Here is a 23416-nt window from a genome sequence, read left to right as displayed (position 1 = left end):
TAAAACCAACATCAAGCCCCCAGCAAGAACTCCTCCCTAACATAACCAGATGAAAAGGTCTTTCCCCATCAGAATACAACTCTCTAATTAATGGCTATCCCCTTCAGGCCCTGACACAAAGACAGGCCTTGTAATATATCTGGTAGGACAACAACTCTGGCTGATTTTGACCAAAGGTGGAAGCTTGTTCCACAGCCAATGGCCCCTCGTGGAGAATGCTCTACAACCACCCCCTTTCTTTATTAAATCCAGGAGACTTCCATGCAAGTGCCTTCACTGAGCGCAATAGAAGCACTATGGCACAAGAAGAGAGGGAGTCTTTGAAGTAGGCAAGTCCCAGGACACTTAGGGCTTATTTTTGTGACTCAAATCCACTGAAACATCTCACTCCTGAATGTTAAGGTATCTTCCCAGGGGAAGGAGTCTCTTTTAACTACAGACTAGCCAGGGGTCCTTGAGTGCATGAGGAGGAGAAAGGGAGTTTGCACTAAATATATAACCAGCATAGCACCCAGAGGGATATTTGGGAGCAAACAAGCCATGAATTTTCTCAATGTACATATCTTAATTATAAAAACATATGCATGAAGTACATGTTGATCCACTGTGGGGGGGAAAACGTGATGCCAGTTTAAACGCTGGATACGTACATACAATATTGACCAGCAAGAATTGGATGTTTTAAAGGCCCTAAAAGATTTTCATTTCTTGTCTGCAATGGAATGATCTAGTCTTACAAATTAGGGCTGAGTTGTAAGTTATGTGGAAAATGTGGCTCAAGTCCTGTTCCAGATTTTTTTTTCCATTTTAACATTGCTTACATGCTAATGTATATACCATTTTTAAAAGAATCTATGTTTCTCTTTCTTTAAGCATTGAAAATTACATTTAAATTGCATTTAAAAGAAGGAACTGGGATTTAAATGAGCTTGTAACTAACAACCAAAGCACACAACAAGCTGTAACCCGAGTGGAAGAATTTTTTGTTTTTTGTTAAAGAACTCACGTGGGAACTTTGATATAAGAATTTCACTCCCTTTGAAAATGCTTGTCTACAACAATGCAACTAAAAGCATTGCCAACAAACAGATGGAAAACATGTGAAAACAAGTTCTGTGCAAGACCTATGTTGTATGTGTCCATATATTATATGGCTTGAAGAAGTTCTGAGTCACTTTTTTTAGACTAGACACAGTTTAGGTTGCAAATGACCAGCATAACATCCATTTGTACAGTTCATTACAAATCGGAAGTTAATGGCTTATCATTAATGCCAAGCAGCTGCCATGTTTCTTTGAAGCCTACTCATTCTGTTTCATACCAGAGAAATTCAGTGTGAAGAGTGCACCACCGCTGTCCTTTGGATGGAGTCCCAGGGCCTTCCACCACTCGATTCCTTCTGATCTGATCTGCCAGCCAATTCCCACTGCCGTTGCGCATGACAAATTTGTCTAGAAACACCAACTGGCTCTCTGGCCCATAGAACCAGTTATAGTTAGAGTCTGCAATTGCCACAGTTCTCTGAAATCCTTGGGAAAAAGTTAAAAGGAACACAAGAACAAGCAAATAAATGAACAAAGACTTGTACTGTAAAGTAAGGATGATGAAGCCAAGCATTACAAATGGGCTTACCCTTTTAAAGTATTTATAGACATACTCTTGCATGACCCACAGTCAGGTTATACAGTAGCTATTTCCCAATCCTGTACCATACTTTAATACTCACCTTTCTTCTTAAACTAAAGAAAGCACAGGTGCTATAGAAATGTCAAGGAGAAAGGCCCCATCCACCTCCCTTTCATAGATTCATAGATGCTAAGGTCAGAAGGGACCATTATGATCATCTAGTCTGACCTCCTGCAAAACGCAGGCCACAGAATCTCACCCACCCACTCCTACGAAAAACCTCTCATCTATGTCTGAGCTATTGAAGTCCTCAAATCGTGGTTTAAAGACTTCAAGGAGCAGAGAATCTTCCAGTAAGTGACCCATGCCCCATGCTACAGAGGAAGGCGAAAAACCTCCAGGGCCTCTCCAATCTGCCCTGGAGGAAAATTCCTTCCTGACCCCAAATATGGCAATCAGCTAAACACTGAGCATAGGGGCAAGATTCACCAGCCAGATACCCAGGAAAGAATTTTCTGTAGTAACTCAGCTCCCACCCCATATAACAGCCCATCACAGGCCATAGGGCCTATTTACCACAAATATTTAAAGATCAATTAATTACCAAAATCATGTTATCCCATCATACCATCTCCTCCATAAACTTATTGAGTTTAATCTTAAAGCCAGATTAATCTTTAATCTTTTGCCCCCACTGCTTCCCTTGGAAGGCTATTCCAAAACTTTACTCCTCTGATGGTTAGAAACCTTTGTCTAATTTCAAGTCTAAACTTCCCAATGACCAGTTTATATTCATTTGTTCTTGTGTCCACATTGGTACTGAGCTTAAATAATTCCTCTCCCTCTCTGGTATTTATTTCTCTGATATATTTATAGAGAGCAATCATATCTCCCCTCAACCTTCTTTTAGTTAGGCTAAACAAGCCAAGCTCCTTGAGTCTCCTTTCATAAGATAGGTTTTCCATTCCTCGGATCATCCTAGTAGCCCTTCTCTATACCTGTTCCAGTTCGAATTCATCCTTCTTAAACATGGGAGACCAGAACTGCACACACTATTCCAGGTGAGGTCTCACCAGTGCCTTGTATAACGGTACTAAAATCTCCTTATCTCTACTGGAAAGATGCATCCCAAGACTGCATTAGCTTTTTTCACAGCCATATTATGTTGGCGGCTCATAGTCATCCTATGATCAACCAATACTCCAAGGTCCTTCTCGTCCTCCGTTACTTCTAATTGATGCGTCCCCAGTTTATAACTACAATTCTTGTTATTAATCCCTAAATGCATAACCTTACACTTCTCACTATTAAATTTCATCCTATTACTATTACTTCAGTTTACAAGGTCATCCAAATCTTCCTGTATGATTTCCCGGTCCTTCTCTAAATTGGCAATACCTCCCAGCTTTGTATCATCTGCAAACTTTATTAGCACACTCCCACTTTTTGTGCCGAGGTCAGTAATAAAAGATTAAATAAGATTGGTCCCAAAACTGATCCCTGAGGAACTCCACTGGTAACCTCCCTCCAGCCTGACAGTTCACCTTTCAGTAGGACCCACTGTAGTCTCCCTGTTAACCAATTCCTTATCCACTTTTCAATTTTCATATTGATCCCCATCTTTTCCAATTTAACTATTTAACTAATAATTCCCCATGTGGCACGGTATCAAATGCCTTACTGAAATCTAGGTAAATTAGATCCACTGCATTTCCTTTGTCTAAAACATCTGTTACTTTCTCAAAGAAGGAGATTAGGTTGGTTTGGCATAATCTACCTTTTGTAAAACCATGTTGTATTTTGCCCCATTTACCATTGACTTCAATGTCCTTAACTACTTTCTCCTTCAAAATTTTTTCCAAGACCTTGCATACTTCAGATGTCAAACTAACAGGCCTGTAGTTACCCGGATCACTTTTTTTTCCTTTCTTAAAAATAGGAACTGTGTTAGCAATTTAATCTCTCACAAAGGATAGTATTCAGTTTAAAAATTTTCTTTTTCTTATGTCAATCCATGCCCTTTAAAGTAACTACAGCTCACAGAGGCTCCTCAAGGTAAAATGAAACCTATGCCCTAAAAAAACTAAAACAAGCGTGCTTTGTTGTTTAAGTATCTTTCTCAAGCAAATGCCTCAGGTATCATGTGGTGTCTGTGCGACCCATTCTTCTAATGTGGGTATGTACTGCCATGTCAAAGGTATTCTTGCCTTCTGGGTGAAGTTCAGAATACAGGGCCAAATCTTTAGCTGATATAAATCAGCATAGCTCCACTGACTGTATCAGAACTATGCCCATTTATGACTGCAGAGAACTGGCCCCTAAAATCCATCCAAGTTAGGATTTTGTATTTTCACCCATAGTTTGAGGTTAAACTTGTATTCTATGGCAGGCTGAACAGATGTGGACACAGAAAGAACCAACGTAAAAAGCCCAACTGGAACAAAAATCTTTTCTGAAGGTTGACAAAGTTTGGTTACATTTTTTACAATTAATTTTCATATTTACATCTCTGCACTTTGATTCCAGCTGGGACTTCAAAACAAAAGTATGATTTGCAGCCTGATCAGCGGAGAAAGTACAAGAAAGTTTGGAACTGTGCTGCCTCTTATAAGATTTCCAGCCTAATTTTGCTAACTCAAAAAGTTACAATTACTCAGAAACAGTTCAGAGCAGGAACAGAATTTTGGACTACTTATCCAGTCTGAGGCAAACCTCAAACCTTTCATGTTCTCCCCACATTACTATATTTCCCATTTCCCCCTTTTAAATCTTTCCTCAGTTCACGCTCCAATAGCTGCTTTGCAAAATACTTCACGAGTACTTCATCTTATGTCTCCTCATATCGAAGTTGTTTAAATGTCATGACTCTTCTGTTCCCACAACATCTAAAATAGACGACCCTTCCTTTCCACCCATGTAGCTAAAATGCATGTCCATTCCCTAGTTCTGTCCCAATTTCATTACTGTAATTTCATTCTCATTTAATTCTTCTGCTGGCTTCCACTCACCTTCCATGTTAAACTCAAGCATCTCATTCTCTGTGCAACTCTGTGCCTACATAAATCTGTGCTCTTAATACTCTCTCATTTTGCTCTATCCAAGATATTCATTTCACCCCTACTTTTGTATCCTTCTCCCATTCTTGCCTTCATGCTTCCCTGCCCCAGCACCTTATTTCTGGAACATCTTTCTTTTGCAGTTCGCAGGGCTCCAACTCTCCCCATTTAAATCCCTTAAAACACTCTTCATTAAACCTCCCAATGTTATTGCACCTATATGAATGATGCTGTCACATACCTATCAAAATACAACAACTCATTGCTATAGTCTAAGATAGAGCCTACCTCTGGGTCATCAAGAATATGTTTTTTAGATTGGACACTCCTTAGGGCAGGAACCCTGTCTCCTCCATTTCATACAGTGGTAAACATAGAACATAACAGTAACTAAAAGAGGAGGTAGCATGGCCTAGTGCACAGAGCGGATTAGGACTCAGGAGACCTGGGTTCTACTCCCAGCTCTGCCACTAATTTATGGGGTGACCTTGGACATAGAATCATAAAATATCACAGTTGGAAGGGACCTCAGGAGGTCATCTAGTCCAACCCCCTGCTCAAAGCAGGACCAATTCCCAACTAAATCATCCCAGCCAAGGCTTTGTCAAGCCTGACCTTAAAAACTTCTAAGGAAGGAGATTCCACCACCTGCCTAGGTAACGCATTCCAGTGTTTCACCACCCTCCTAGTGAAAAAGTTCTTCCTAATATCCAACCTAAACCTCCCCCACTGCAACTTGAGACCATTACTCCTTGTTCTGTCATCTGCTACCACTGAGAACAGTCTAGATCCATCCTCTTTGGAACCCCCTTTCAGGTAGTTGAAAGCAGCTATCAAATCCCCCCTCATTCTTCTCTTCTGCAGAATAAACAATGCCAGTTCCCTCAGCCTCTCCTCATAAGTCATGTGTTCCAGTTCCCTAATCATTTTTGTTGTCCTCCGCTGGACGTTTTCCAATTTTTCCACATCCTTCTTGTAGTGTGGGGCCCAAAACTGGACACAGTACTCCAGATGAGGCCTCACCAATGTCGAATAGAGGGGAATGATCACGTCCCTCGATCTGCTGGCAATGCCCCTACTTATACATCCCAAAATGCCATTGGCCTTCTTGGCAACAACAGCACACTGTTGACTCATATGCAACTTCTCGTCCACTGTAACCCCTACGTCCTTTTCTGCAGAACTGCTGCCTAGCCATACGGTCCCTAGACTGTAGCGGTGCACGGGATTCTTTCGTCTTAAGTGCAGGACTGCACTTGTCCTTGTTGAACCTCATCAGATTTCTTTTGGCCCAATCCTCTAATTTGTCTCGGTCCCTCTGTATCCTATCCCTACCCTCCAGCGTATCTACCTCTCCTCCCAGTTTAGTGTCATCTGCAAACTTGATGAGGGTGCAAGCCACACCATCCTCCAGATCATTTATGAAGATATTGAACAAAACCGGCCCGAGGACCGACCCTTGGGGCACTCCACTTGATACCGGCTGCCAACTAGACATGGAGCCATTGATCACTACCCGTTGAGCCCGACAACTCTAGCCAACTTTCTATCCACCTTATAGTCCATTCATCCAGCCCATACTTCTTTAACTTGCTGGCAGGAATACTGTGGGAGACGGTGTCAAAAGCTTTGTTAAAGTCAAGGAACAACACGTCCACTGCTTTTCCCTCATCCACAGAGCCAGTTATCTCGTCATAGAAGGCAATTAGATTAGTCAGGCATGTCTTGCCCTTGGTGAATCCATGCTGACTGTTCCTGATCACTTTCCTCTCCTCTAAGTGCTTCAGAATTGATTCCTTGAGGACCTGCTCATGATTTTTCTAGGGACTGAGGTGATGCTGACTGGTCTGTAGTTCCCAGGATCCTCCTTCTTCCATTTTTTAAAGATGGGCACTACATTAGCCTTTTTCCAGTCGTCGGGACTTTCCCCGATCGCCATGAGTTTTCAAAGATAATGGCCAATGGCTCTGCAATCGCATCCGCCAACCCCTTTAGCACTCTTGGATACAGCGCATCCAGCCCCATGGACTTGTGCTCGTCCAGCTTTTCTAAATAGTCCTGAACCACTTCCTTCTCCACAGAGGGCTGGTCACCTCCTCCCCATGCTGTGCTGCCCAGTGCAGTAGTCTGGGAGCTGACCTTGTTCGTGAAGACAGAGGCAAAAAAAGCTTTGAGTACATTAGCTTTTTCCACATTCTCTGTCACTAGGTTGCCTCCCTCATTCAGTAAGGGGCCCACACTTTCCTTGACTTTCTTCTTGTTGCTAACAGGCCTGAAGAAACCTTCTTGTTACTCTTAACATCTCTTGCTAGTTGCAACTCCAAAGGTGTGATTTGGCCTTCCTGATTTCCCTCCTGCATACCCGAGCAGTATTTTTATACTCTTTCCTGGTCATTTGTCCAATCTTCCACTTCTTGTAAGCTTCTTTTTTGGGTTTAAGATCAGCAAGGATTTCACTGTTAAGCCAAGCTGGTCACCTGCCATATTTACTATTCTTTCTACACATCGGGATGGTTTGTCCCTGTAACCTCAATAAGGATTCTTTAATATACAGCCAGCTCTCCTAGACTCCTTTCCCCTTCATGTTATTCTCCCAGGGGATCCTGCCCATCAGTTCCCTGAGGTTATCAAAGTCTGCTTTTCTGAAGTCCAGGGTCTATATTCTGCTGCTCTCCTTTCTTCCCTGTGTCAGGATCCTGAACTCGACCATCTCATGGTCACTGCCTCCCAGGTTCCCATTCACTTTTGCTTCCCCTACTCATTCTTCCTGGTTCGTGAGCAGCAGGTCAAGAAGAGCTCTGCCCCTAGTTGGTTCCTCCAGCACTTGCACCACGAAATTGTCCCCTACACTTTCCAAAAACTTCCTGGATTGTCTGTGCACCGCTGTATTGCTTTCTCAGCAGAAATCAGGGTGATTGAAGTCTCCCATGAGAACCAGGGCCTGTGATCTAGTAACTTCTGTGAGTTGCCAGAAGAAAGCCTCCTCCACCTCATCCCCCTAGTCCGGTGGTCTATAGCAGACTCCCACCACGATATCACCCTTGTTGCTCACGCTTCTAAACTTAATCCAGAGACTCTCAGGTTTTTCTGCAGTTTCATACTTGAGCTCTGAGCAGTCATACTGCTCCCTTACAAACAATGCAATTCCCAACTTTTCTGCCTTGCCTGTCCTTCCTGAACAGTTTATATCCATCAATGACAGTACTCCAGTCATGTGAGTTATCCCACCAAGTCTCTGTTATTCCAATCACATCATAATTCCTTGACTGTGCCAGGACTTCCAGTTCTCCCTGCTTGTTTCCCAGGCTTCTTGCATTTGTGTATAGGCACTTGAGATAACTCGCTGATCGTCTCTCTCAATATGAGGCAGGAACCTTCCCCTCTCGCGCGCTCCTGCTCGTGCTTCCTCCCAGTATCCCACTTCCCCACTTACCTCAGGGCTTTGGTCTCCTTCCCCCAGTGAACCTAGATTAAAGCCCTCCTCACTAGGTTAGCCAGCCTGCTTGCGAAGATGCTCTTCCCTCTCTTCATTAGGTGAAGCCCGTCTCTGCCTAGCACTCCTCCTTCTTGGAACACCATCCCATGATCAAAGAATCCAAAGCCTTCTCTCTGACACCACCTGCATAGCCATTCGTTGACTTCCACGATTCGATGGTCTCTACCCAGGGCTTTTCCTTCCACAGGGAGGATGGATGAGAACACCACTTGCACCTCAAACTCCTTTATCCTTCTTCCCATGTCACTTTGCATCTCTGTTCCTCACTAAAATGGGGATAATGCTACTGACCTTCCCTTGCAAAGCTCTTTGATATCTACTAAATTAAAAGCTAGTAACTTAGGGGGAGGGATAGCTCAGTGGTTTGAGCACTGGCCTGCTAAAGCTAGGGTTGTGAGTTCAATCCTTGAGGGGGCCATTTAGGGATCTGGGGGCAAAAATTGGGGATTGGTCCTGCTTTGAGCAGGGGGTTGGACTAGATGACTTCCTGAGGTCCATTCCAACCCTGAGATTCTATGAAATGTATTACTTATTATTTATTGAACATAGTCATTTCCCACTGTGCTGTATGAAACAGAAGAAGACATGACCTACTCAAAGGATATTATAAGTCCTGTATTTTGTATGTTAAATAGCAATACAATTTACCACTAAAATATACAGAATACCTTAAAGAGAGAAACCCAGGGTCATACTATGTATACCAGATAATATATATACTGAACAGAAAACAAAGAACTTGATAGAGCATAAGAAGCAAATAATGTATGATTTAATAGAGATACAAAAGATATTTACTCTTTTGCCCATCAGTCCTAATAATTTTCTTCTCCTGGTACTTTCCCACAGAAAAATAAACTTCTCTTTCATGTATCTGAGGGACATCTCTCCTCATTTAACCTTCCCAAAATTTCAGCCAGCAGGGGTAGCTTTCCTTTCCACTACCTAACTCCGATAGTAGTTCTATGCCACAATGACACAAGCTGAAATGCAGGCCCTTCACTAGTGCCTAAATAGTTATTTTTCTATATAATCTTAGGCACTCACATTGGAACAATTTGGCCCATGTCTCCTTGGACTGCACTGAGAACCCTACCAATAGAGCTAGTTAAGATTTTTCACATGAAAAATATTTTAATCAAAATTGCTTTTTCTTTAAATGAAACTTCTTGGGGAAAACTGATGTTATGAAAACTTTAAATTTTTGTGAAAATGCCTACAACATTTTTATCACTATTTTTATGCAAACTATCCATTTTTTCCATTCCAAAAAACCCTGTTTTCACTGCGATGATTTTTGGTAAGAGAAAAATTTCAATAACAATTTTGAAAATGATTCTGACAGAATTCCAAGAAAAAATATCAAGACAAAATTCACACATGCAAAAAACCAAAATAGAAAATGAATCCATGTCAAAGACAGAAGCAACTTTGAAATGTTAAACTTTTTCGTAAAATCATTTTCTTATTTTTTGACCAATTCTAAGGGCCAGCACTTAATAGACAATAGTGTCATTTTCATGCATGTATATAAAAACATGCAGAATGCTATACTATTTGAGCTATACAGAATTGTACTTTAACTGTGAAACTTGTAATTGATTTAGAAATTAGCAGATGTCCCCTTCATCAATCCAAGCTACCTACCTGGCAGGACAGTTCTATACATAAATGCAAAGTGCTCTTTAAGCCACGGGTGATTGAAGTGGTTGATGTCAAAGTGCCTTTGGACAAGAAACATATACTGAAAGAGAGATCTGGTGGTGTAGCTGCCATAAGCCACTCCTTCATAGAGGGATCCATCTGTAACTTCTCGTAGCAGGACTATAGACTTTTCCATGATTGACAGGACTTGCTTAGTCCACAAGTATGCTTCCTGAAGATAGCCTGAAAGAGGAAGATGTGGATAAAGCTGACAACTTCATAACATACTATGCCTCCAGTATATGATTTTTTTTTAAAACAGGGGTGCTCCAAAGTATGACCTCTGCAGTCCTAAAATATGACCTAAGTCTTCCATCTCCTTGCAGTTGTAGGATGAGAAGAAAACTGATTGCATGCAGATTTTAATTTCTGATGAACAAAGGAGTTCAAGCTTAACTTAGTGAAGAAAATCTGCCAACACCTAATTGTTATTAACCAGGAACCACAAATAAGGGAAGCACACCTTGTATTTTCAAAGAAAGATGTCCCTATTATGCTCAATACACTCACATAGTGAGAATCATCTCTTGCCACATGGGATCATGCATTTGAAATTAAAACAAAATGCAAACAAATCTATGATCTCCACGAGAGGGCTCCAATAATGGAATTATCCAAGTCATTTATTTTTTAGCAATATGTTTCACTTGTGGCAACCATTCACAAAACGCACACACCGATGGGTGGGTGCTTAATAGATGCAAATGACAATTATAAGCATATTGAATCAAGAAGTTTAAACTTAAAATGCAATTAAATATTACATAGTAAAAGATGTTCCATACTATGTACATTTCTAGAATACTGTACTATCTAAATATGTACAGATTTCTTCTGAAGAAAAGATTATCAGAGGTCTTACCATTCTGGTCCCTTTTGGCTTGTTCAACAAGTGGGGAGAAATTGAAGGAAGCCCCCACACAGTGCCATCTGCCCGTCAGCTAGCCAAAATGTGCACCCAGGCACAAATATTGAAAGACTAGTAGTAGCAGCAGTAGAGCATCCAAAGAGAGCAAGTTATGTGGACGTGGCGCAGAGATAAGCTGATGCAGGCAGCTGGCACATACAATACCATGCTAAAAGGTACATTAGTGACTGCTCTGTGACAACTCCCTTCAATGATCTTAGAGACATTGTGCTATCCTAACACACATAAGGTCTCCATTATAGTGATGAACACCACCTTTACTATGGGCTGTGACATAAAAGCCACAATAAATATTTTGGTTGTTAATACTTTAGCAATTCTAATGTGTACCCTTACTGTTGCTTTAAAATATCACACTAGGGACAATTATTGTCTCATGGTTTAGTAGTGGCAGTGCATTTATCATCCTGAACCATACCGTAGGTAGCTATTACTTGGTTTACAGCTATTCCATCCCATCAATCTATTACACATCAATGTATAAGAAGGAACAAGTAGCCTATTTACTACCATCTCTAGCCGAATGTGAAAATGGTATTAATTAGTGTTTTCCTTTAGAGAACATCATGTACCAGCCTATTGATTATTTTCAAAACAACCTGAGTTTTTATTTTAACTCAGAAGACCATAATTTATTGAATACTTAGACTGCACCTGGAACTGGGCTCAATTATCAGCTCTGCCGCAATCATCAAGTATGACCTTGGGCAAGCCACTTAATCTCTCTGTGCAGCAATCCCTCCCATCTATACAATGGAGATAATAATGCTTCCTTTGTCTATTTTGTCTATTAGGACTGTAAACTGTTTGGAGCAGGGCTCAACACAAGGTGTTTGTACAATACCTAGCACAATGGGATCTTGATCTTAATTGAGGCTTCTAGATATGACTGTAAAAATACTCCTTACATTAGGTATGTTATTCATATTGTGTAAAATTATAATATTAAAATAAATTAGTTATATATAATTATATGTTTTACCTCAACTATTTGTTTGCTCTATCATATGCTAAAAGAGAAATACATTTTTAAACAGCATTGTATTGCTGGAAAGACAATCTAAAACTATGCTGCAATATTATAATACAATTTATTTTTTACTTTCTGGAAATTTACAGATATAAACTATAGAAATCAAAATTCTCCCTGAATGCTGATTTTAGTCACTATGAAGGACAGATTTATTCTGCGAATTTTAACTCAAAAGTAATATTTGTTTCATGTTACCAATTCGTAAAAGAATTGGAAGTTGCTAAAAGTAGATGAAGGTAGTCACATGCTCACATCAAGTGTTCAACCCAAACTGCAAATTCTGATAGATTCATGATGCCAACCTTGTTGGATGCAAACCATAGTTTCTGCTCTTTACTCTCAGAGAAAGTGGGGACCACTTTCAGCTACCCAAAAGGGGAAAGATTAGATTATGAGGAACAGGTGAACATTTAGGGATCCTACTTAGATAAAGCCAACTTCCAGACCTTAGGTATACAACTATTGCTATTTACTATTGTAGGGAGGGTAAGGTACCCTAATCAGTGATCAGTTGCAGGTACAGTACAAACGCTTAACAAAAAGATGGCTCCCACCCCAAGGAGTTTCTAAGCTATGCACTTGGTCTGAATTAGAAAGACTTGAAGAGCCTACACTTAGATGCTTGGGGTGGTCACATTATGTACAATTTGTTTAATACCTACAAGTGGTGATATGACAATTACTGATCTTCACCTTTACAACAATCTGTACAATTTACACCTTGTATAACTGATTATATATATAATATGACAACCAGTAAAGTTATACGTGTAATCAAGAATAAAAAAAAGATGCTGAATATAGCAGTGCTTTAGCTGATACATACACTTGCACATCTTTACACATTGCTGAATTAGAGGTTGAGTGCTAACATGTACAACATAGAATACATACTTGTATCAGTTCCTGAGACTTTATTCATAACTTATAAACATGACTGACACAGTTTAAAAAGAATGTCCCTATTGATTGGTGCACACCTTGATTCATCAGAACCAGGCTTCCTGCCAGCAGGGCCATGCAGTTGGTAGGCTGATGGTTATGTAGGTACTGGAAACCCCATCCACGCCTGTATGATGTTTCATACATATATCCTGAGGCATTGGCAATCACTTCAAGAAATCTTTCCTGTTCAGTCTTGCTAAGGTAGTTGTACAAGAAGTCATAAGCAGTGGCAAAAGCAACCAAAGAGTGAGCAAGAGGGACCTCATCCCATGGAGCATCCTTCACTAACCTGTCAAAGAAGAAAGAGTTCAATTAATAAATTGAGTTCCAAAGATTTTTTACCAGGCTTTGATGAGTAAGTGACTCAATAACTTTGAAATTAGGTACCTAATGCAAAGAGTTCAACAGCCTTCCAACAGGAAACAACCTAGCGAGTTTTAAAATTAAGCTTGATAAATTTATGAATGGGGTTTTATAGGACAGTTGCCTGAAATACCAGGGGACTGGACTTAATAACACAGATGGTCTTATGATGTATGTTCCTAACACACAGAACATGCTATCTATTAACTTTCTCTGGAACATTTCACTTGTTTCTAAATAGATACAGTAGTCATCCTTAAACTCACCAGTTGTGTTAGATAAATGAATTCCTTTTCCATAGATTCCATATCTTTACCTCAGTAGTTGCAATATTCTAGCTTTTGCTTCAGGAGTAGATATGTGAAAAATTAGATAATATTACATATATTGAGGTAATATCCATTCATCTGAAGTAAAACTGGTAAATTTCAAGGATGACCTCTAATCTGAAAGTAATAACATAAACTTAATATTCTTCTCAATGTTTGTTACAATCGTTTATAATTTAATGCTGGTGAAAAGTATCTGCGTGGTGGCCTTGGAGTATGGAGTCTTCTATGGTAGCACAGTATATCTTTCCAAACCAAGTATTACATGGGCAGCAACAGTGCAAACTCCATGACACTTACCTGCTGTGATGGGGAATACAAACCCCACACTGGAGAGGAAGGAATTTAGAACTTCTCTGGGCTCAGGTGGCCCCATCTTGCTGCACCTGCAAAGCCTGCAGATGTTGGAGGATAAGGTTGCCAGGCATCCCGTTTTCGACCAGAACGCCTGGTCAAAAAGGGACCCTGGCGACTCCAATCAGCACCGCTGACTGGGCTGTTAAAAGTCCAGTCAGTGGCGCAGTGGAGCTAAGGCAGCCAGACTCCCTGCCTGCCCTGGCTATGCGTGGCTCCCAGAAGTGGCCAGCATGTCCCTGAAGCCCCTAGGTGCAGGGGTAGCCAGGGAGGCTCAGTGTGCTGCCCTCATCCTGAGCACTGGCTCCGCAGCTCCCATTAGCCGGGAACCGCGGCCAATGGGAGCTGCAGAGGCAGGGCCTGCAGGCGTGGACAGCGTACAAAGCCATCCATCCGCACCTCTGTTTAGGGGCCACAGAGACATATCGGCTGCTTCCAGGAGCCGCCTGAGGTAAGTGCCACCTGAAGCCCACACCCCAACCCTCTACCCAGCCCTGAGCCCCCTCCCGCACCCTAACTCCCTCCAGGAGCCTGCACCCCGCATCCCCTCAACATTCCAAACCCCTTGGCCACACATCCCCAGCCTGGAGCCCCCTCCTGCATCCCACACCCTCAGCCCCACCCCAGAGCCCGCACCCCCAGCCGGAGCCCTGACTCCCTTCAACATCCCAACCCCTTGCCCCAGCCCAGTGAAAATGAGCAAGTGAACAAGGGTGGGGAGAGTGAGTGAGGGAGGGAAGGAGAGAGGGGGGATGGAGTGAGTGGGGCTGGGGCCTTGGAGAAGGGGCGTGGCCTTGGGGAAAGCATGGGGCAGCAGGAAATCAGAAAGTTGGCAACCCTACTGGAGGAGGAGATTAAAAAGGGACGCAAAATAGCTCACTAGCAGGCACACAGTGCAAGAGAGCTGACTTGCACTCTCAGCTCCTGGGAAGGAATTCCACAGGAACTCTTGCTGCCTGAGGCCTGGCTATGGTGGCCTAACCAAGCCTGCAAAGAGATCAATGATTCTCTGAGGGTTAGGAACTTTATCTTTATGTTCAATCCTTTACTTTACCCTATGGGAAGAGAGGGGACTAGTAGGAAGTGATCCATAGAAAGAGCTGCACAACATCCCATGGTGCAGGACTTAACCGCCTATCATTGGGCTCTAATTTGGAGCCTGGTGGAGGGTGTGGGCCTGGGCTCCCTGACCACCCCCAAAAGAGGGATAGTTATAGGAATCTACCCCTCGGTGGGGAACTTAGTTGGGGGAAGACCCTGAAGATAGAATGTTCCGAACCACATGACCCTGAGCCAAGGAGGAAACCCTGAATCCTTCATTTGGTCCTGAAGACCTACCCATTATTGGACTCTTTTTTTAATACACCCCAAAAGGGGTGGACTGAAAATGTGACCTAGCTGAAGGGCTGAGTCATTGAAAGGACAGATCACTGAAGGGTGGAGCCATAGTGGAAAAGGGGAACGCCTGGGAAGAAGTCAACCAGCCACACACCTGCGTGATCACTAAGCAGCACTGGCAGTGAGTGTTCCCCTTCACACCTGCCAATATTCCTTATCCCTGACCTAGAGGGGCCACTTTCAGAAGTCTCCATGCTCAATCAGTTCTTGGACTCTCTGTTAAGACTGTCAAGAAGAGTGCCAACTATGAACGAGGTTTTTGCAATATGGATACCTTGTCCACCAGAAAGTAGATTCAGACCACTATTGTATTTTATGTAGGCCATCAAACAGCCATGGAATTGAGCCATGCCAGAGTAAGGAAGGGAGATTTTGGCCTATAAATCTGAAAGCAAATTTACACATTTAGAATAATCAAAAATACAAAATTCAAACAAATACACAAAATACCTGGAATAAAATGCTATTATTCAAAAATCTGATAGACAATATTTGCTTGTATGAACAATAATAATTGTGCTAAGCCTAACAAAGGAGTAAATCTGAACAGGGAAAAATTTGCAGAGCAAAGGATTCTCATAATCAATAGGATCATGTACATTTCAGACTTGTTTTGCAGAGCAGAGTTTGAAGGACTATATCCTGAATATCAGTACTAGGTATGAGAAATAAGCAACTGCTTGCATAGCTTTCAGTTCTCTTTAACCTCTACTCATGTTTTTTATTAATGTTTTTATTTATAAAAATATATTTTGAACACTGATGGGGCAGCAGGGGGATGAGTGGGGAGTAAGCGGGGGTGAAACCTGGCTCCTCTGCAGTTAATGGGAGTTTTATCATTGACTTGCGGGGCCAGGATTTCTACCTAAACTTTTATAAATAGCAGACTAAACAGGTATGCTAGAGTTCTGATGGAATATGATTAAAGAAGACTGTACACTCTTTCATTTATTAATACTGTGGAGTCACTAAGAACATAAAAGCTACCATATGGGGTAAACCATGGTCCAATTTGCCCAGTATCCTGTCTCCAACAGACCCTATATCAGAGCTTCAGAGGGATTGTATAAAACAGGGCAATTATGAAGTGATCCACTCTTCCACTCCTGGCTTCTGGCAGTCAGAGGTTTAGGGTTGATCCAGAGCATGGGGTTGCATCCCTGATCATCTTGGCTAACAGCCACTGATAGACCTGTCCTCCATGAACCTATCCAGTCCTTTTTTGAATGAAATTATGCCTTTGGCCATCAAAACATCTCATGACAATGAGCTCCACAGGATAATTGTACATTGTGTGGAAAAAGTACTTCCTCTTGCTTTTTATTAAATCTGCTGCCTATTAATTTCATTGGGTGGTAACCCTGATTTTTTGTATTGTGTAAAAGTGCAAATAACACTGCTCTATTTATTTTTTCCACACACATGATTTTATAGACCTCTGTCTATCATGTTCCTTCCTTAGTCATCTCTTTTCTAAGATGAACAGCCCTAATCTTTTAAATCTCTCTTCATATGGAAACCACTCCACACCCTTGATCATCTCTGTTGCCCTTCTCTGAACCTTTTCCAGTTCCACTATATCTGTTTTGAGATGGGGCGACGAGAACTGGAAACAGTATTCAAGGTGTGAGCACAGCATGGATTTATATAATGGAATTATATCCTGTCTTATTTTCTATCCCTTTCCTAAAATATAAAGATAGACAACTAAAGGTGTGGTGAAGCTATCTTTAAGACCCTGCCTTTACTATTATCCTTTACCAAATCCCTACATGTACATTCTGTTCCGCAACAACTTCTGCCATTTTCTGCCAAATCAAACTCTAAATCTAGTAATCAGGGCTTGTTGCCAGGTGCAACAAAGTTTCTCATTGGAGTCTGCAGTTGTTCAGTGTAGAAGAGCTGTAGCCCTTACAGCCAAAGGCTTTACACATTTTCCCTAGAAACTCATTATTTCCATTTGAGAACAGCAAAACATTTCCAGATAAATTAACTGAGACACTAACTGACTTAGGTGAACAAGCCTGCACACATCCAGGATAGGGATTTTTTAAAACTGTCTCCTTAGAGCCACAAAACTTGGAAAGTCTGGTTAATCCATTATATGTCAAGTCCAGCTCAGTGCCCACATTCCTTACTATTTCTACTTTTATATCTTTCTTTTGCACTAAAATGACTCTGAACTAAGTGCTCTTATTCATGAAGAGATTGATTTCTTTGTAGTTAAAATGTTACATTCTGCCTGACTTACAACCCCATGAAATACCATTGACTTCAATGGAATCGCATGATGTACAATTCAGGACAGAATTTAGACCCATTAATTCATTTTGGGTGCAGAATGCTTTTAAGAAAAATTAAACTTACACCAACAAAGCGTGGGAGATTAGAAGGGAGAGTTCATCCCTGGATTCTTCTCTATCAAACAAAGAAGGTGCCTCGTGTGGCTATTAGACATTGTCTGCACTAGAAAATGCTATACCCATTTTCCAGCAATGGGGCACAACTGCGTACAAAATCCCAGAGTTTTCACCTCTGTGTCATGAACTGCTAATCAGTGTACAGACCCTTGAACAAGTATTTGGAGACCTCTTCTTTTCAAATAATGTTCTTTTAGTTCTCGCTAGACCTTTGCACATTCAAAGCTCAGGAGGCAGAGATGCCACTGTCAGTGCCTTATCCTGGAACAGCTTAAATGTGGCAGGGGCCAACTGGTGAACTACAGTCAATTAACTAGAATGGAACCATTTTAGAGCTAAGTTCAAAGCACAACTTCACTGTAAGTGGAAGCAGCTTTACAAACAATCACAGCTTGCATGCTGGAATGAATTTAAACAATTTGGCGATCTTTCACCTTACTTCATCATAAATGGAATAGTTCTGTTAGAGTTCACAGTATCTGGATTCTACTATGGTAATTTTAGGTTAGAATCAACATAAGAAACATAAGAATGGCTCATACTGGGTCAGGCCAAAGATCCATCTAGCACAGTATCCTGTCTTCCGACAGTGGCCAATGCCAGGTGCCGCAGAGGGAATGAACAGAATAGGTGATCATCAACTGTTCCATCCCCTCGCCCATTCCCAGCTTCTGGCAAACAGAGGCTAGGGACACCATCCTTGCCCATCCTGGCTAATAGCCATTGATGAACCTATCCTCCATGAATTTAGCTAGTTCTTTTTTTAACCCTGTTATAGTATTGGCCTTCACAACATCCTTGGCAAGGAGTTCCACAGGTTGACTGTGCATTGTGTGAAAAAAATACTTTCTTTTGTTTGTTTTAAACTTGCTGCCTATTAATTTCATTTAGTGACCCCTAGTTCTTATCTTATAAGGAGGAGTAAACAACACTTCCTTATTTACTTTCTCCACAACAGTCATGATTTTATACACCTCTATATCCCCCCTTAGTTGTCTCTTTTCCAAGCTGAAAAGTCCCAGTCTTATTAATCTCTCCTCATATGGCAGCCGTTCCATACCCCTAACCATTTTTGTTGCCCTTTTCTGAACCTTTTCCAAGTCCAATAGATCTTTTTTGAGATGGGGCAACCACATCTGCATGCAGTATTCAAGATGTGGGCATACCATGGATTTATATAGAGGCAATATGATATTTTCTGTCTTATTATCTATCCCTCTCTTAATGATGCTGAACATTCTGTTCGCTTTTTTGACTGCCGCTGCACATTGAGAGGATGTTTTCAGAGAACTATCCATAATGACTCCAAGATCTCTTTCTTGAGTTGCAACAGCTAATTTAGACCCCATCATTTTATATGTATAGTTGGGATTATGTTTTCCAATGTGCATTACTTTGCATCAAGTGTAGAGTACTACTAACTCAAATATTAAAACATTTTGAATGAATGCGAGTTAACTACAGACATGGTTTTAATAAAATAAGGAATTTCAGCTACTCAGGAGAGGGTCAGATTTGCTCCCTTTTCAGTGAATTTAACTTGGCTTTTTGATACATAAAAGTCCTTGCCTTTCTCTCTGTCAGAAACCTTCTCTAGATTCTACAACTGAGTAGACAGCATTGACATAAGTAGTTACACTCCCAAGACAAACTTTACATCAGTAGAATACCTGCCCAAGCTTAAACTTAAGCATTCTGCAATACCACTAAATAGTAACCTGCCCGACAACAAGAATGAATCACTAACTTGTCTCCAACAGAAAGTATCAAATCACAGAGGATCAAACTTAAACACACAGCTTTAACAGTCATGGAAAAGAGCCAGTCTCTACAATTATGATGAAGTTTGTACTTCATGAGCCAGATTTTTAGCTGGTAAATCAGCATAGCTCCATTAATGTAATTAACTTCAGTGAAGCTATTCGAATTTATACCACCTGAGGATCTACACCACAACAGACTCTAACTTAGAAAGCAAGGTAGAAAAGCAGCACAGGAAATTTAAGCCTGCCCTGATACTCATAAAACTTCAATAAATATGTGACTCACATTAAGCAAAACTGAAACCTGAAAAATCTGTTAGCCAGGTGACACATTTCTTAAATGACAGCTGCAGCCCCCAGGCCCACTGCCCAGATGGAACACTCAGCTCCTAAAGAAATGCACCAAGGGAGTTGCTGCGGACATACTGTAGAAATGAATGCACAAATATTTGTAATGATGTATCTGGAGGTCAGGGTTCACGATGTACTCATTTAAAAGTGAATTTGTATCTGACTTTTTGGGGTGTGCGGGGGAGAAGAGTTACTTATAGTTAGAGACACTTAAAGAAGTCGGTTTCAGAGTAGCAGCCGTGTTAGTCTGTATTGGCAAAAATAAAAGGAGTACTTGGCACGAAAGGCACGAAAGCTTATGCTCAAATAAATTTGTTAGTCTCTAAGGTGCCACAAGTACTCCTTTTCTTTTTAAAGAAGTCGGCATCCCATTCTAAGTAGTTAACCATAAAAACAGGATAATGGAGGATGGTGATGTCCATTCCAGGTGATTGTGGTGGGCACAGTAGAAGGGTTTTATTTTAAAAGGTTAGCAAATTGCTCCCTGTCATCTCCTGTACCCTTTAATCAAGTCATTGCTGTTTCACGTACCTGGCATGGTGAGAGCTACAATGAATATTAACAGGTATATCATCACTGGCAGGTATATCATCCCTTTGAAGTGTCAAGGTTCCAGTGGAACCCTATCATGTCAGAGAATGTCATCACATGTTACTGCCTCACACAAGCTGCAGGAAAAAAATAATCCAAAGGTGTTATTGGGACTCATGTTGATCCGATTATCATGAACTATGTGGTGCACATAGGCAGCTCCAGGTGGACATAGTCTTAGTGACCTATATAAATGAAGCCAGTTCTTGATGGACAAACGTCCACATCACAACAACTGGAACCCTTGGTGCAAGTCACAGCAAAGAAAATGGTCAACCATTATATGGGTCTGGAAACTGAACTCCCCTCTCACTCCTAGAGCAATTCCTTTAGGTCAGAGAAATACCAAGTACAGGGTAGGACCGTTACTCAATGTGGAGGGGGAAATAATAACAGAAAATGTGGAAATGGCAGAGGTGCTTAATGATTTCTTTGTTTCGGTTTTCACCAAGAAGGTTGGTGGTGATTGGACGTCTAACATAGTGAATGCCAGTGAAAACGATGTAGGATCAGAGGCTAAAATAGGAAAAGAACAAGTTAAAATTACTCAGACAAACCAGATGTCTTCAAGTCACCAGAATATTCAAGAAGCTGACTGAGGAAATATCTGAGCCATTAGCGATTATCTTTGAAAAGTCATGGGAGACGGGAGAGATTCCAGAAGACTGAAAAAGGGCAAATATAGTGCCAATCTATAAAAAGGGAAATAAGGACAACTGGCGTTAATAGGACACTGGCGTTAATATTCATACTCTTGTGAAAAGTCCCATGAGATCTTAAGTGACTATGAGTAGTCAAAAAGATCACTGCTTCATTTCTTCACGACATTTCCAGTGAAGTGGAATATATATTCCCATAATGGTGCCTTAAATTCCAGTGAAGTGGAATATATATTCCCATAATGGTGCCTTAAATTCACTCAAGGACAAAGTGTGCCAACTAATGTATTACCAAACACTACTTCCTCTTTATTAGGCTACCAACTATTTTTCAATTTAGTTGGCTTCTGTTCTATTAAGCCACCATTTCTCTTTTCAGAAACTGTTTTCTTTAGTCTCTCCATCATTTTCTCTAATCTGTAGTGAAGCCAAAATTTAGCAGCACTAAGAAATATTAGCAGAGAAAAAGTAGATTAAAAACAACTCCTAATCTGAATTGCTATGGAATTATTTATACCCTTCAAACATTTTGATGCATTTGCTCTAATTTAGAAAAACTCATTCTTTCACATTCAGATACAGCTCTCTCATTGATGTAACTAGTTAAGGCACTATCAAGAGGAAACTTTTAGAAAAGATTTACTGAACAATCTTCATGCAGTGCACTTCTGTTTTTGAAACTAAGGCTTCACAAGATGGTCTCATAGTATCTTATTGTCAACATCATTCTTTTGAAAACTAAGACAAAACATAATGGGTATTATCTAGACATTGTGATGTCTCTAGAAGTTCCCAAGGACTTGTATGACTTGGGAGGTATATGAGGAATGCTCTGACAGTACAAGAAGGGAAAGGGGGATGGGGTTAGAAAGAAGGGTTGGACCTGGGTTATCTAAGAGAAGACCAAACTAAAAAAAAAAAACTTATCAGCGTTTTCATTAATCCCTGAATTATTAATTTTCACAGGCATTCCAAAATCCATTGAAGTATATGAAAAGATACCTATTTATTTTTATAGGCTTCAGATCAGGCCTCTAAGAAATTACCCTTGTCATGTTAATACACCCAATGTAATACTGAACAGGGACATAACAATAAATCCCCCAAATTTGGCTGATCTTAAATATTTCTATATCTTGGTAGCAAGTGTCCTTTGGTGTTTAATTTAAAGAAATCACATTCCATAACTAAAGGAGTAAATCTTGCAAAATGTTGAATACTTTTAACTCTCAATGTAGACAATGTGGTGTGAGAATTTTCAGCACCTCTCAGATGGTGCTCAGTAGTTTGCGGGAGTGGCTTCTGAGAAAATAAAGAGGATCTACAAAAATTGCACATCACTATTTCTGTGGGTCCTGGAAAAAAAGATGTGCCCATGCTCCTTTTCCTAGTTCTGCTGCAGCAGTCACAACCCATTCCCAGAGGTGTTATTGATGGTGCTAGTACACAAAAGAGGAAGGAAATACTCACAGCCATGTTCACTTCAGCTCACTTCAAAACGTGGGGGGTAGGAAATCAGCATTGGCCATATGTAAAGAGCAAAATTATTAAGGAAAGTTGTATTTAAGTTTTCTAGAGCATGTTTCAAAACAATAGAGAATTTGGTTATAATGTAGCTCTTGGAGTGTGTGTGTGTGGGGGGGGCACTCTGACCATTCTTTTTTGGAACTGTGAGGATCCTCCATTCCCCTCTCATTCGTCTTCCTCCATTGCCATTAAAACCACTTTCAAAAACACCCTCTTCTCCTTCTATATCTACACATGCAGGGAGATTCCAGATTTTTGTCTTTCATTAGAAGAACGATTGTTTGGAAATTGTGGCACTAATTAGTATTCATCATAATCCTTCTGTATTCATATGTTATAAAGCTTGTTTTACTCGTGCTGAATGCCATAACAAGGTACAGTGCTTTGCAGAAACAGATATTATATATATTTTATTATTTTCACAGACTTTCTAGTACTTTGAAGCAAATGTTTATACCAGACACGCCACAAAATGAGCTGAACTATAAACTCTCAATATCAATTTAACCATTCTTTCTTAGGGAGCCAAGCTGAGCTTCCTGTTGCAAAGATATGAAGAAACACTTTGGCCTTATAATAAAATTTACTTTAAAAAAACTCCAGAATCTCCTGTTTAGGATTTTTTTAAAAATTAAGAAATGGACTGGCCAAATGATTGCTGTATCCTCCATGCCTCTCTTACAAAAATTTCCATTACACAATCTTATGAACAAAAACCCAGTTGACCATTATTTGAATATATCTGATGACCCTTACTTATGAGTCCAGGAGATAGTCCTGTTGTAAGACCTCCATAAACTTTATGGTCATGGTGTAATCTCCTTTCAGCATATGTGAATTCTGTACTGAACAGTACCTGGACATTGATGGAAA

General features: G+C 40.7%; 1 protein-coding gene across 6 annotated transcripts in view; it reads right to left on the bottom strand.

Moving 5' to 3' along the window:
* DSE (dermatan sulfate epimerase) overlaps positions 1-23416 on the bottom strand; it is a 57083-nt gene that overhangs the window by 5272 nt on the left and 28395 nt on the right. For 5 of the 6 annotated variants that reach the window (XM_038396634.2, XM_038396639.2, XM_038396635.1 and 2 more), the window contains 3 exons: positions 12824-13077; positions 9826-10065; positions 1322-1529 (listed from right to left, as the gene is read on the bottom strand). In XM_038396634.2, the coding sequence (XP_038252562.1) occupies positions 1322-1529; positions 9826-10065; positions 12824-13077 (702 nt within the window). Of the gene's footprint in view, positions 1-1321; positions 1530-8406; positions 8445-9825; positions 10066-12823; positions 13078-23416 lie in introns of those variants that run through there. The other variant, XM_043510865.1, reaches the window with a different exon arrangement.

Source organism: Dermochelys coriacea, chromosome 3, assembly GCF_009764565.3.
Source record: "Dermochelys coriacea isolate rDerCor1 chromosome 3, rDerCor1.pri.v4, whole genome shotgun sequence".
In the NCBI taxonomy this organism is placed as follows: domain Eukaryota; kingdom Metazoa; phylum Chordata; order Testudines; family Dermochelyidae; genus Dermochelys; species Dermochelys coriacea.
The sequence above is the reverse complement of the archived record's forward strand: the minus strand, read 5'-3'. Positions and strand labels throughout refer to the sequence as shown.